The sequence below is a fragment of the Orcinus orca genome, chromosome 6, assembly GCF_937001465.1.
Source record: "Orcinus orca chromosome 6, mOrcOrc1.1, whole genome shotgun sequence".
Classification (NCBI taxonomy): Eukaryota; Metazoa; Chordata; class Mammalia; order Artiodactyla; family Delphinidae; genus Orcinus; species Orcinus orca.
In genome coordinates, this window is record NC_064564.1 from 18,638,056 (window position 1) to 18,652,141 (window position 14,086).

A 14,086-nucleotide genomic window follows, 5' to 3' on the forward strand; every position below is an offset into this window, starting at 1 on the left:
ATAAAGTCAAAATTTTTGATGATCGCAGAAATTAGGTCTCACTCTCCAACCAGGTCCCCTCGTGGCTTTGTCTCCTGCCTCTCTGCTTCGATCAAGTTGGTATCTTTATTACTCCCTACTGGGTGTTCCATCCACGGTGATTCCGCCAAATAATTTCTCTTTCCATCAGTTCCTTATGTTCAGCTCCTGCCTATGTGTGACACTTTCCATGGTCCTGGACCTCAGACTCTCACAGACGAACAACCACTCACTGTATAAAAGAATGTTACCCAGTTTTCTTACTGTTCTATTTTACAAAGATTGCATTATGACTGAGATTTCATAGTTGATAGCTGCCTTAAACAGAGGCAATATGGTTTAAAAGTATACATTTAATAGAAGAGAATAAAGTCATCCTTGGCTAGAAGGCTGCAGTGGGCATGTTCTGTAAAGGGGAATAAATATAAAAATAGAACTCATATCCATTGGAATAATATTCATGATTAATGAACAAGGAGAGGACTCAGTGTTGGTGCATCAGAAGGACAGGGCAAGAGGATTTGACTCCCGTAAGGGTCAGTTAGATGGAGGTTTTAAACTTGTTTCATGTCTTGAAGTTTTATCCTTTAGCTTAATTACTATTCCATCATGGTACCTTATACTTCTCTGGTGTCCTGCTTTACCCTTCCTCCAGACTTAACCCCATTTTGGGTACATAGAAGTCAGTGTGGTAAAGGAAAATACATTAGCAGTCATTGATTTGCTTGTTAGGCAGTGATCAATCTCCTTTAGAGGTCAGAATGTCATAGTTTCTGTTCTAGAATCATTCAGTGATGGTAGTCAATGCAGGAGTAATTTCTGATGTAACACTTTCTGAAGCTGCTTGTAAAGCTAGGATGGGATTTAAAAATCATACGAGGAAACAATAGTTTCAGAGAAGAGACATAGGAAGGTCCCATAAGATACCATGATCTGAGGATGCTTGGTGATCTGCTCTCCTTTTGTGGAGTAGTATGTCTCACTGTAATCTGAGGCTAGGAACTGCCTGGAAAAGAGGGCAGAGAGGTAGTGAGATTCACTTATTCTAAAAAGTTAGCAGATAAAACCTATTATGTGAGAGTGAAGGCTCTAGGCTGCTTTCACTTCTCAGCAAGATCCTCTTATGCTAAAAGCAAATAAGCAAAATCAATCCCAGTCACATGAAAAGCCTTTCTACCTAGATTTCATGGTTTGATAAAGATGGTAAAAGATTCTGGCAGTTTTAACAAGGCATCATTTTGAGAAGAACCTAGAGAAAATATTATCTAAGTAAAAATCTTCTTGCCTTAAGCGCCAAAATTAATGCAAAAAATTGTGATGTATATATATCATATGTATAAATGTATATACTATATATGTTTTATCTAAATATACAGCTGTTGGGTTAATATGTATTAAGATATATGTATCATATGTACATAGATATGGATTTAACATGATTGCAAAGTTTTTACATTTTACGTGAAATTATACAATATTAACTGTAAATATTGTAACCTCTAAAACAAAAGCTTTAAACTAAAGCAGAGAGATATTGCTATAAAAACAATCGATAAACAAAAAGCCAGTAGATAAGAGTAAAAAAGAAATCAAATAATTCAAAGATCCAAAGAAGGGCAGGAAGAGAAAACCAGAGGAACAAAATCAGAGGCAAACAGAAATTCAATATTAAATACAACCATATCATTCATGACGTTAAATGTTAATGGATTAAACTTTCCAATTAGAAATCAGATTGTCAGAATCCACTAAAAAGGCAGAACCCAACTACTTGCCATCTTACAAGAGACACATTTTAAATGTTAAGGCACAGGTAGGTTGGCATGAAAAATAGTACATTATGGAAACAGTAAATATGTGAATGTGGAGCTAAGCTGTATTGATATCAGGTAGAGTACAGTTCCCAAAAAGATGGGCATTCCATAATGGCATAATGATAAAAGAGTAAATTCACCATAAAGAAAAAATAATAGTACATGTGTATAACCTAATAGCTAAGCTTCCAAAACATGAAGAAAATATTTTAAAAATTGAAAAGATAAACAATTCCAAATCATAATTGAATGTTTTGACATTCCTCCCTCAGCAGTTGACAGAACAGATAAACAAGTAATATAAGTAAAAATAGAAGATCTAAATAATCCTATCAACCACTTTGTCCTAATTGTTGTTTATAGAGCACTTCACCCAGTAACTGCAAAATACATATTCTTTTCAAGGTATGTTTAACAAATTAGAACATAGGTTTGGCCATAAAACAAATTGCAATACATGTTTTTAAAAATGATATCATACAAAGCTTGAGAAAAGGTATGTAAAAACTACCAAATATTGGAAATTAAATAACCCACTCTTAAATAATCCATGAATCAAAGAAGAAATCTTAAAAGAAATTAGACAATATTTTGAAAGGAATGATAATAAAAATAAAAGACGTCAAGGTGTTTGAATTGCATCTAAATTAATGCTTGAAGGAAATGTCATGGTTTTAAATATTTTAAATACTATGACAAAAAGATCAAATGTTTGCATAAAAAAGTAAACACTAAATAAGTGGAATAAATTAAATAATAAAGATAATAGATGGATTCAGTGAAATAAACAGACAGTAGCAATAATAAACAAATTCAAAGGGTGGTTATTTAAAAAGATCAACAAATTGATAAACCTCTTTAGATTTGTCAAGAAAAAAAAGAGGGAGAACTCAGATTACCAATATTAGAAATTATAAAAAGATTATCATTTAAGGTACCACAGATATTAAAAGAATAATCAGAGAATATTATGAAATACTTTATACCAAAAATTGGACAACATACATGAAATATACATTTTCCTTGTAAATTACAATTTAAAACTGACATAAAATGAAATAGAAAATCTGAATAACCCTCTCAATAAAATTGAATTTGTAATCATAAAACCTCCTCCACACACATACACACAAAATGTCCCTCAAGGTAGTTTCATTCGTGAATTCTATTCAACAATCTAAAAATAACATTCTTCAGAAAATATAGGAAGAGAGAACACTTCCCAATTCATTTTTAAGAACACTTCCCAATTCACCTCTTAATATTAAATATGTGACAAAGACATCACACACACAAAACTAAAAATGCAGAATAATATCTATCATTAACATGGTGTCAAAATCCTTAAGAAAATCTTCGTGAACTGTATATAGCAAAGAGAGTTTTATCACAGGGATGCAAATATGGTTTAACATTCAAATATCAATCCGTGTAAATTACCATATGGACATTACAATGGATACAGATGAAATGCTTTCAGTAAACTTCTCAGGAAGCTATCTTAATCTCATAAAGTACACAAATGACAAGTCTATTGGCAATATAATATTAATCATTCAATATTTATCACTTTTCCCTTAAGATCAGGGATACTGTAATATTGCCAACTCTTCTATTTCTACTCAGATTGTACTGGAGTTCCTAGCCATTACAATAAAGCATAGAAATAAAAGGAATAATGACTAGAAAGAAAGATATACAACTGCCAATACTTGCTGATGAACATCTCTAAGTAATCTATGAAACAATAGATAAATCCGTAGATTAAGACCTCACAATAGAAAAATGAAATAATAAAAAACAATTCTGCTTACAAGAGCACTGAAAGCATTAAATATGTAGAAATACATCTAAGCAAAGACATCTGAGAGCTGTACACTGTAAACTACAAAACATTGTTGATAGAAATTAAAGATCTAAATTAATATAGAGATGCAACACGAAGACTCAATATTGTTGATATCAATTCTTTTAAATTCATGTATAAATTCAGTAAAATCACAACCAAACTTTTAGCAGGCTCTTTAAAAAATAAAAATTAACAAGTGAGTTCTAAATTTTATAGAGAAATGCTAAGGATCTAGAATTTTTTTTAATTCTGCAAAAGAAGAGCAAAATTATATAAGTTACCCACACTGGCTTTTAGACTTACTTTAAAGCTGCAGTAATCAAGACAATGTGGTCATAGCTTGGGGATTGAAAAGGAGGTGAACAGGATAAAATAGAGAGCTCAGAAATAGTCATTTGCTTTTGGTCAAAGGTGCAAAAGCTATCCAATCCAAAGAAAGGCAATTCAACAAAAGAGGCTGGCTATGTATATGCAAAACCAAGAACCTTGACCCACCTTCAAATTACACACACACACACAGGCGCACACACACAAACACAAACACAAACACAAATTCAAGATGATAATAGACCAAAACTAAAACCCTGAAAACGTTAGAAAATTTAGTAAATTGAAATTTCTTCAAAATTATAAATTTTACTTTTTAAAAGAATATTAAGAAAATGAATATAAAAAGTAACAGGATGGAGAAAACAGTTAACAAGAAATATATCTGACAAAGGGCTAATCTCCAAATTGTATGAAGATCTTCAACTCAGTAAAGGACAATTAACCCAATTAAAAATGGGTAAATATTTAAACAGACACTTTACAAAAGATATACAAATGGACAATAATCACATAAAAAAGTTTTCAACAGGGAACTGAAAACTTATCCAAAATGAAATATCACCACAAACCCACCAGTATAACTAAAATTAAAAAGGGACGAGAACACAAAATGACAAAGAGGATTTGGAGCAACTAGAATTCTCATACATTGTTCGCAGTATTTTGGAAAATGATCTGACAATTTTTTATAAAACTAAACATATACATACCCTGTGATCCAGAAACTTCACTCCTTGGCGTTCACCAAGGAGAAATGAAAACATATATTTATAAAAGGACTATACAAGAATGCTCATTCAAGCTTTACTCATGATAGCCAAGTGCTGGAAACAGCCAAGGTCTCCATCAATAGAATGGATAAAAAATGCTAATGTGTATATATATGTGTGTGTGTGTGTGTGTGTGTGTGTGTGTGTGTGTGTGTGTATACATATATATATATATGTATATACACCCACCCACACACACACATATATATATATATACATATACATACACATCATGGAGTAGTACTCAGAAAGGAAAAGAACCACACTTCTGATACATGAACTACATGAATGAATCTCTGTCTATGGAATGCTAAAATAAAGAAGCCTTACACAAAGGGTACATGCAGTGTAAATCTATTTATAAAAACTTCCAGAATGGACAGAATAATCTATGATGAGTAAAATCTCTGTGAATAGGTTTTGAGAGAAGTTGACTAGGAAGGAGGAGGAGGAAATTTTCTGAGTGACAGTTCTTTTATAATTCACTTGTATAGAAATTTGGGTAACACAGGTATGTGCATTCATCAAAATTCAATGCATGTACACTTGAGGTTGTGCATTTCATTGCATGAAAATTTTACATCAAAAGAAAAACTGTCAACACATATATTAAACTCTAATGATATGCTTGCTGAAGTACTTAGGGGGAAGTATACTAATGTCTGCAATATAATTTGGTATGCATAAAAATAAGATGGAGGATGGATGGATGATAGAGGAATGGATAGACAAAGAAATATGATATAAAATAAATATAGTGAAATGTTAATGAGCATATTTGTATTTGTATGTCTTGATGGGATTATGGGTATATGTTTATTCATTTATTCAACAGTGGTGCACAAGATACAGGTCACTGCCCTCAAGGAAGCCACAGCTTGGCAAAGAAAAGATCAAGCAAATGTAATTGGGTATTATAAGCATCATAATACGAGAAATTCAGTGACTGTGTGAGAGATATTGAAAAGAGGGGTCAGGGGCAAGGAACAGCACATGCAAAGGCCCTGAGGTAGGAAGAAGCTTGACACATTTGAAGGACAGAGAGAGGTTTAATATTGCCAGAAAATCAAGTGTAAGTTGAATAGAAATGAGAAACGAAAAGTTAGGAAAGAGTCAAATCATGTACAGCCCACTAAGTCACTTAAGAGGATTTGGACTTTAGCCTAAGAGCAAAGAGAAGCAAAAGGTTTAGGCAGAAGAATGCAGAAGTTGGTCTGGTATTTTAGATGGCTTGCTTACTATGGATAATGGATCAGCAGAAATCACGACTGTAGGCAGAAAAAGAATTTACAGGTTATTGATGGTGTACAGGTGATTTGAGCAGGGGAGTGGCTGCAGGAATAGTGACGAGTAGATGATTCCAAAGACTATTTACATACTAGAATCTTCAAGGCTTAGTGATTGCTTGATAGAGGAGGCAAAAGAAAAGAGTCAAGGATTGCCCCAGGTTTCTGGTTTGTTTAAACTTTTTCACCACTGAAAGGTGGATCTTTTGAAGGAGGGGCAGCTTTGAGGGAGGAAGAGGGGAGGTTTGTGTTTGTTGAATGTGAGGAACGCATTAGTTAGGACTTTTTTGATTACAAGTTTAATATAAAATTAGAACTTTATTGTAAAGATGCAGAATTCATAGATGGCCAGACAAGAAACTAGGTGCTCAATCAAATAAGAAGGGTTGAATCCCATCTTACGACATAACTATATGTATAGGGGTGTGTGTGTGTGTGTGTGTGTGTGTGTGTGTGTGTAACAAGATGTTATAATGGGACTTTTGAAATTTCAGTGCTTGAATATGGATTTTATATTAGCTAATATAATGAAACTGTTGTTAATATTGTTAAATGTGATAATATTGCTTTTCATCTTGTCATTCTGCTGTCAATAAACAAAATTTTCACTTTTTTTATTTTAGAATTATATTTATTTTTGTTTAATTTTGAATTCATTTTAATTTTAGAAGCATTTTAGATTTAGAGAAACATTGGATAGACAATACAGAAAATTCCCATGGACCCCACAACTCAGGTTTTCCTGTTGTTAACACCTTATATTACTCTGGTATATTTGTCACAACTAATGAACCAAGATTGATATTATCAATTAAAGGCTACATTTATCCAGATTTCCATAGTTTTTGTCTAATGTCCTTTTACTGTTTTAGGATTCCATCCAGGACACATTATATTTAGTTGTCATTTCTCCTTAGGCTCCTCTAGATTGTGATAGCTTTTCAGACTTCCGTTATTTTTGATGACCTTGACAGTTTTGAAGCATACTGGTCAGGTTTTTTGTAGGCTTTCCCTCAATTTCGGTTTTTCTGATGTTTTTCTCATGTTTAGACTGGAGTTATGGTGACTTGATAGAAAACAAAATCAAGTGCCACTTTTCATCACATCATATAAAGAGTACATGCTGTCAACATGACTTATTACTGATGTTACCATGGACTGCTTTGCTGAGGTAGCATTTGTCAGCTTTTTCCACTTTAAAGTTATACTTTTTCCTCCTTCCATATTATTCTATCTACTCTTTGAAAGGAAATCACTATGCACAGCCCATGCTCAAAGGATAGGGCTCCTCCTGGCGGGGGCGGGGGGCACGTTTCTACATCAATTTTTTGATTCTTTTTTGATTCTTCCTTATGGGAGATTTGTCTATTCTCCCTCATTAATTTACTTGTTCAGTCTTTTATTTATATCAATATGGGCTCATGGATATTAACTGATACTTTGTGTTATGGTCCAAAACCATGTTATTGCCTTTGTTGCTCAAATTGTCCTTTTGGCTACTGAGAGATCTTTCAGCTGGCCCCCTGTGTTCTCTTGACATATTCCCATCAATGTGGGTTTGGGTTTGTTTTTTCGTTTGTTTGAGAGCTTCCTTACTTTCTAGAACTACAAGATGCTCCCAACTCATTTTGTATATTTCGTGCCCTGTCCAGGCTCATCTTGTAGATTCATATTGGAAATTTTCATATTAGTCTGGATTAAGTCTTAAGACAATAGTCTCTTAAGACAAGAGACTAGTTCTCTCTTGTTTCTATAAATGTACTGCCCATTCCTCTAAGGTCTACCCACCATTAATATATTGGATTCCGTTTCTTCTTGTCCCCTAGCCCCAATATCATCATTCTGGCAAGTTCTTTCTTGAAACTGAATACTCTCAATTAGTATGTATACAAATATGCTGCCATTTTTATATCTTTTCAAAAAGCATTTCTTCTTTTACATCACCCTACCTCCCACCCAGCTACTACTCCTTTCCTGACTTCTTTTAATAGCACAGCTTCTTGAAAGATGAATGTACAGTTCCTCTCTCCCCATTTGCTCTTGAAATTACTCCAAACATACTTTTCATCCTTTACTCAATGAAACACTTCTTGTCAATGTTACCGCTGATCTGCACCTTTGCCAGATCCAGTGGTCAATTCTCAATCTTCACTAACTTGACCTTTTACAACCTTTGACACTGTTGATGACTTTCACCTTTTGAAGAGTTTAGCTCATTTGTGGATCTCCTCCATGCTTATTCACTGCTTCTTCTTAGTCTCATTTGTTGCATCATCCTTCCCTCCCCAGTATCTAAATACCTCAGATGTCCAGGGCTCGATTCTTGGAATGTTATATACAGTCACTAACAAGGTGGTTCTCAGCCAAACTAACGGCTTTTTCTTACTCTGGTACCACAAATCTAGCAGTGCCTTGCATATACACACTGTATTCAATATAAATTTGTTGAATGAAATAAACCTAATTTGCAACATGATTATTATCTGGCTACATCCACGTGTGTTTCTAAAAATTTTGAACGTAATTGAAACAACTTTAATCCAAATGAGCATCTCTACCAGTAGAGTTTCTGATAATCTTTCAGGTCATTACAAGAGATAGTTGAAGACTGATGGGCGTACTCAGCATATCTGACCCATCACCAAACAAATACTCATCCACATATCAAATGGAACTTAGCAGCTTCATTCACAGTGACAGTTAAAGAGAGCATTTTAAATTGGGGGATAGGTTGGAACTATATTGAGCTTGCCTTTATTACAGTCTCAATTGTGGAAACTAGAATAAACAATGTTTAAAATACCAATTGTGAAATCCCAATTATTTATGGTGTCATGTTAAAGGATAAGGTTTAAAGGCATTTGTCTGATGCCTTTAGTTATGGCTGAGCTAACTTTCTAGCATGTCTATAAGATGAGAGATTGTGACATTATCCATGGCTAATCCAGGTGAAACAGCCAACAACTTTCAAAGAAGAAAAATTTTTGGAACTTACTCATGACCCGTAATCAATAAGTGAAAAGCAGACATTAAGATAAAATTTCTGCATGGCTCTGTGTTCTTATTATACACTAGTGCTTTTTTTGAGGGGAAAAGAAACTTTGTTTTTTCTCATAAAGCTCTATCAAGTGACTAGTGTGGAATAGTGCAATATTATAATATAACTGGTTTATAATTTATTCTCACTCTCAGGTCACAGCTTTCTGTGTTTAAATTAACATCATCACTAAAGTATATAAAGCTTTAGAAACAAACAGTGATCCCTGAAGCAGATTTCTATCAAAGTGGCTCTGGGAAGTCTGCTTATCAGACAAAAGCAGATTTTAAAAATTAGACAAATATGAGAACGTTCTGTCCGCTCATATCTTAGCTGCAAATTAGTGAAGCAACCTCTCATAGGAGGTTCTCCAATCGAATGCCATCTTGGTTTCAGGGAGGGGTTTGGAGGTTGTACATTCTTGTGTCCAATCCTTATCATTACTAGGATCACCCTTTAACAAGTAGTGAAGCAGTATGTGTCTTGGGGGCTTCCCAGCTTTGTGAAGCGCATGTCCACTTTCTCCCTTTGACCTCCCTCACAATCCAGGTACCCCTTCAGGCTTGCCGTCCTGAGCGTCCTTCTCTCTTTCTTTCCCTCAGTCCACCTCCCCCTCTCCTAGCCAGCAACTTAGAGAGCAATCCCTCACCCCTTCTTTTTTTTTCCTTTTTTTTTTTTTTTGCGGTACGTGGGCCTCTCACTGTTGTGGCCTCTCCCGTTGTGGAGCACAGGCTCCGGACGCGCAGGCTTAGCAGCCATGGCTCACGGGCCCAGCCGCTCCGCGGCATGTGGGATCTTCCCGGACCGGGGCACGAACCCGTGTCCTCCGCATCGGCAGGCGGACTCTCAACCACTGCGCCACCAGGGAAGCCCCCCTTCTTAAGGACTTAACAGAGTGAATTCACAATAGTGGAGGCCCAGGAAGCATGACAGATGATAAAGAATATATTCTAAGTCAGAAACGGTGGCGCACTCTGCAGACTCAAAATGCTTATTCTTGTATGTCCTTTGCCAAGAGAAACATGAAGAAAAGGGGCAGTAAATTCAAGTGAATGAAGAGAATGAAGTGAATAAAAAAAAAAATCTTATTCAAATTACAATAGAAATGGCAAAAACTTCACACAGAAATACTGGAATAAAGGTTAGCGTTTTCTGTCTGACTTTAAAAGAAATATCATTATAAAGTACTCCAAAACCACATTAATTAAGGGGAACTTGCAATTCTTTTTGTAGAAGCTAGTTTCAGCCCATTAATTGTGTTTTAAGTGCATTGAAAAGAACACTAGATTCAAAATCAGGAACTCTGTGTTCACCTGTGACTAATTCTGCTACCTCTGCCAAATCACTTATTTTCTGGGCCCCAGTGCCTTATTTATAAATTGCGAATATCAGATTATTTGATCTTTAAGATTTTTTTTTAACATCAGGATGCTGTGTTTCCATGCTTTTACTGAATTTTTTTCTCCTTTTCCAAGACCTCTTCACTGTAAGTAGAAATTTTGACTTGATAGAATAATGACAAGTTCGGAGTTTTTTTTTTATCATTACCCTACTTTCCACAAATTAATATGCATAGTAAATGTCATGTTATAAATGCAACAAGAGCCATAAAAAAATTGACTCACTCTGCTACCCAAAAGGACAAGGTTATTCCTGGGGAATGGCAGACCCAGACTAAAAAGAGTGCATAGAAATTTCACCTCTTAATTCTGATAGTTACATTACTTAACTAGTGACATTGAACAAATTACTTAATATTCCTAGAGTTTTGGTTTCCTCGTGGCCAATTAAAGATAATAGTGCTTCCTACACAAGATCACTGTGTAGATTAATAAGATAATTAATGAATAGTGCATAATACATATACGACTCTCAATTTTGTTGAAGGGTTGACATTATTTCTCACCTTCAATTTAACTGTTTCATAAGAGCTTTAGGGAATACACTAACTTTCGGTAAGGTCAAAATGTTTAAACAACATAGATTTAAAGCCAAGTGGTGACAGGGTATGAAATGAAATGCAATTAGATTTTCTCCAGTTGCATAAATGATAGCATTCATGATCCTATCCATAAGTCCAATTCCTACAGAACTATGTCACACCTTCACTTCACTCCTCAACAAGCTGTAATTTTCATTTTTAAACAATTTATAGTAACTCTCTTGATCTCTCATGCCCTTCCAGCAACCTTGCCATTTTCCTTTTATAGCAAAAACTTCTCAAGGAGTTATCTATAATCACTGTTCTCAGTTCTTCATTCTCTCTTTAAGCCACTCCAGTTAGGTACAAGAGACAATCTCTTTTGTACCCACTACTGTACTGAAATTACTCATCAAGGTCACCAATGATCTCCATATTTTAAATTTGTGGTTAATTTTCAGTCCCAACTTCATTTCTTGGTCATATTCGATTTGTCATTTGACCCTCTCTTTTTTTTTTGGATACACTATCCTTACTGGAAAGGAAGGCCTGCTTTTTCTCTCTCGTTAGATGCTTTTTTTTTTAACTTTGATTCACTCATTTCTCCACATATCCCAGACCTTTAAACATTGGAGGGTCTCAGGTCTCACTCTTTGAACTTATTCTCTTTTCTGTCTATACTTATTCCCTTGGAGATCTCAACAAATCACATGTCTTAAAAACTGTTGCGCTGCTGTTGATTGCCAAATTCATAGGTCCCAGAATTATTTCCTTGACTCCAGTTGTCCGTTTGGCATCTCCATTTTGATGTCTAGTGAGCATAACAAATCCAGTATACACAGAAACAAAACTCCTGATTTTCATCCCCAAAACTGCACCTCCGCACATCCCGCTCATCTCAGGAAATGACAGTGCTGTCAATCAAAATAGCTACTCAAGCCAAAGACCTTGATGTTGGCCTGGGCACCTCTCTTTCTCTCACATTCCATACACCATCTCTCAGGAAGCTTCAGAAGCTCTTCTTTCAGAATATACTCTGCGTCTCATCTTTTCTCATCTCCTCCACTGCTACCACTCTGAGCAAATCCACAGTCTGTTACTACAGTAACCTCCTGACCAGTGGTTTCACCATTTCTATCCTTGCCTCTCCCTCGTAGTCTCTTTTCCAAAAGTAGTTAGTGATCATCTTAAAATGGAAGCAATGCCATGTCAATTCCTTTGTTTGGTATCCTCCAGTGGCTTGCCGTCTAATGGTGAGTGGCAGCTAAATTCCTTGTGGAGATTTACAAGTCCCTACATGGTCTGGAGCCCTGTGACTCTTGGACCTCATCACTGGCTCTTTTCAGCTCTCTTCAGCTACTCTGTCCTTCTCCCTGTACCCAGGATGGACACGCTAGCCCACTGTCGCTTCAAGGCAACATCCCTATGGCTCCCTCCCTCACCTCTTTCGGCTCTTGCCTCAGTACCTTTTCACCAAGACGTTCTCTGTTCACTCTATTTTAGATTGCACCTGTCTTTGAACAAATATCTAAGCACTCCGTACCCCCTTCCCACTTGGTGAATGAAGGCTTCTTAGTACCTGGTCAGTGAAGACTTTTATTCATGTATTTATTTTTCATCCTCTGCCTGTTCTAAAATGTAATGTAGAGATTTTTTTCTGTTTGGTACTATACCCCCAATGCTTAGGCTTGTTCCTTGCATTTAACAGACTCTCAATAAACTTTTTGTGTAAATTAACCATTTATTTCAGGATATTGTCCATATAGCTTATATTTTCTTTTCAAGAAACTGAGTATTACCAATGAATGACTGAGATTCTGGCCTCTTCTGCCTTTCTGAAGAGGATTTCTTAGTAGCATGGATGGTCAAATGTAAGGAGACATAAGTTATCCTATCTAGCCACTGTTTGCACAATATTTTAAGATTATCAACAAAACGGTGTAAGGACTTTACTTTTAGCCAAGTGACCGTTTGGTTGGTTGGCCCGTTCAGTTCTTGGTGCCCCTGCTCCTTTTATCAGCATGCCTGTGGGAGTTCTCCTACACAGTTGGCCCTCCTTTCATCTGCCTACAATTTCAGCTGAAACATCTTTATTCAAGGTTGATTAAACAGAACTCAGAGTATACTTGTCAGTCTTTTGTGGCTTCATCATATGCTTCATTCTATGCCACCCTTTGCCTCCAATTTGACAAATATAATAAATCACTGTCTGGGGTGAGGGGCCATCATCCCCGGTCTACCTTCCCTGAACCCAACACATCTAGTACCACATTCTTCATGATACTTCTATTACCCCTATTCCCAGCATAGCATGCGCTGCTCCTTCCTTCCCCTGACTCCTGATACCCTGCCTAGCTCTGCTCTACAGTCTGCATGTTGGTATGTGAGTACCTTTGAGTGAGTCTTTCTCCTCTGCTTGTTATGGTAGACTAGATATAGTGGAATCCACAGTATTGAGTAAGTTTGTTTGTTTATTTCTTAATAAAGTGATATATCTGAAGTTACCCTCTGCCTATCACTGCTCTCGAATATTCGCAGTCATAGAAATTATTAGTATAATTTTCACTTTATCTTCTGAAATATGTGCAAGCCCTTTGAAGACAGAGACCACGGCGAGCATTCACATGTCACCTGCAGAGTCTAACAGTACCAGACCTTGCATGTTGTTGGTACTCAGTAATGTAAGAACTTGATTATAATTTATCATAACATTATTGCTACACTCATTTTATAGAACAGATGATAAATATTATGGATTCACTGGGACTGAACAAAAATTTCACAATAATTCTCATTTTCCTGAAAATGGGAGCTTCTTTGGGTCTCTGTAGCTAACCTAAGCCTGCTTAAAAGCCCCCTAATCACTGTGACTAAGGGCTATTCATGGACCATCAAGTAGTAGGAGTCAGGGTCATAGTAATATTTCGAATAACTTGGGTATCGATCGTGCCTTTCTTCTGAAAATGGGAAAGAATGTGATACCATCTCTACAGTCTGCCCATTCAAACTCTGTAGACTGCTTTCAGCCACAGTAATACCTTCCGGCATAGCTTGATCTCGA

General features: G+C 35.9%; 1 protein-coding gene across 1 annotated transcript in view; it reads right to left on the reverse strand.

Annotated features, from left to right (window-relative positions):
* The window catches only part of ADAM7 (ADAM metallopeptidase domain 7), a 39,942-nt gene extending 28,029 nt beyond the window's left edge, over positions 1 to 11,913 (reverse strand). Inside the window, 2 exon segments of the mRNA XM_004286965.1 lie at positions 946 to 1,024; positions 11,729 to 11,913. Coding sequence (XP_004287013.1) covers positions 946 to 1,024; positions 11,729 to 11,913 — 264 coding nt within the window.
* Positions 11,914 to 14,086: the final 2,173 nt, after the last annotated feature.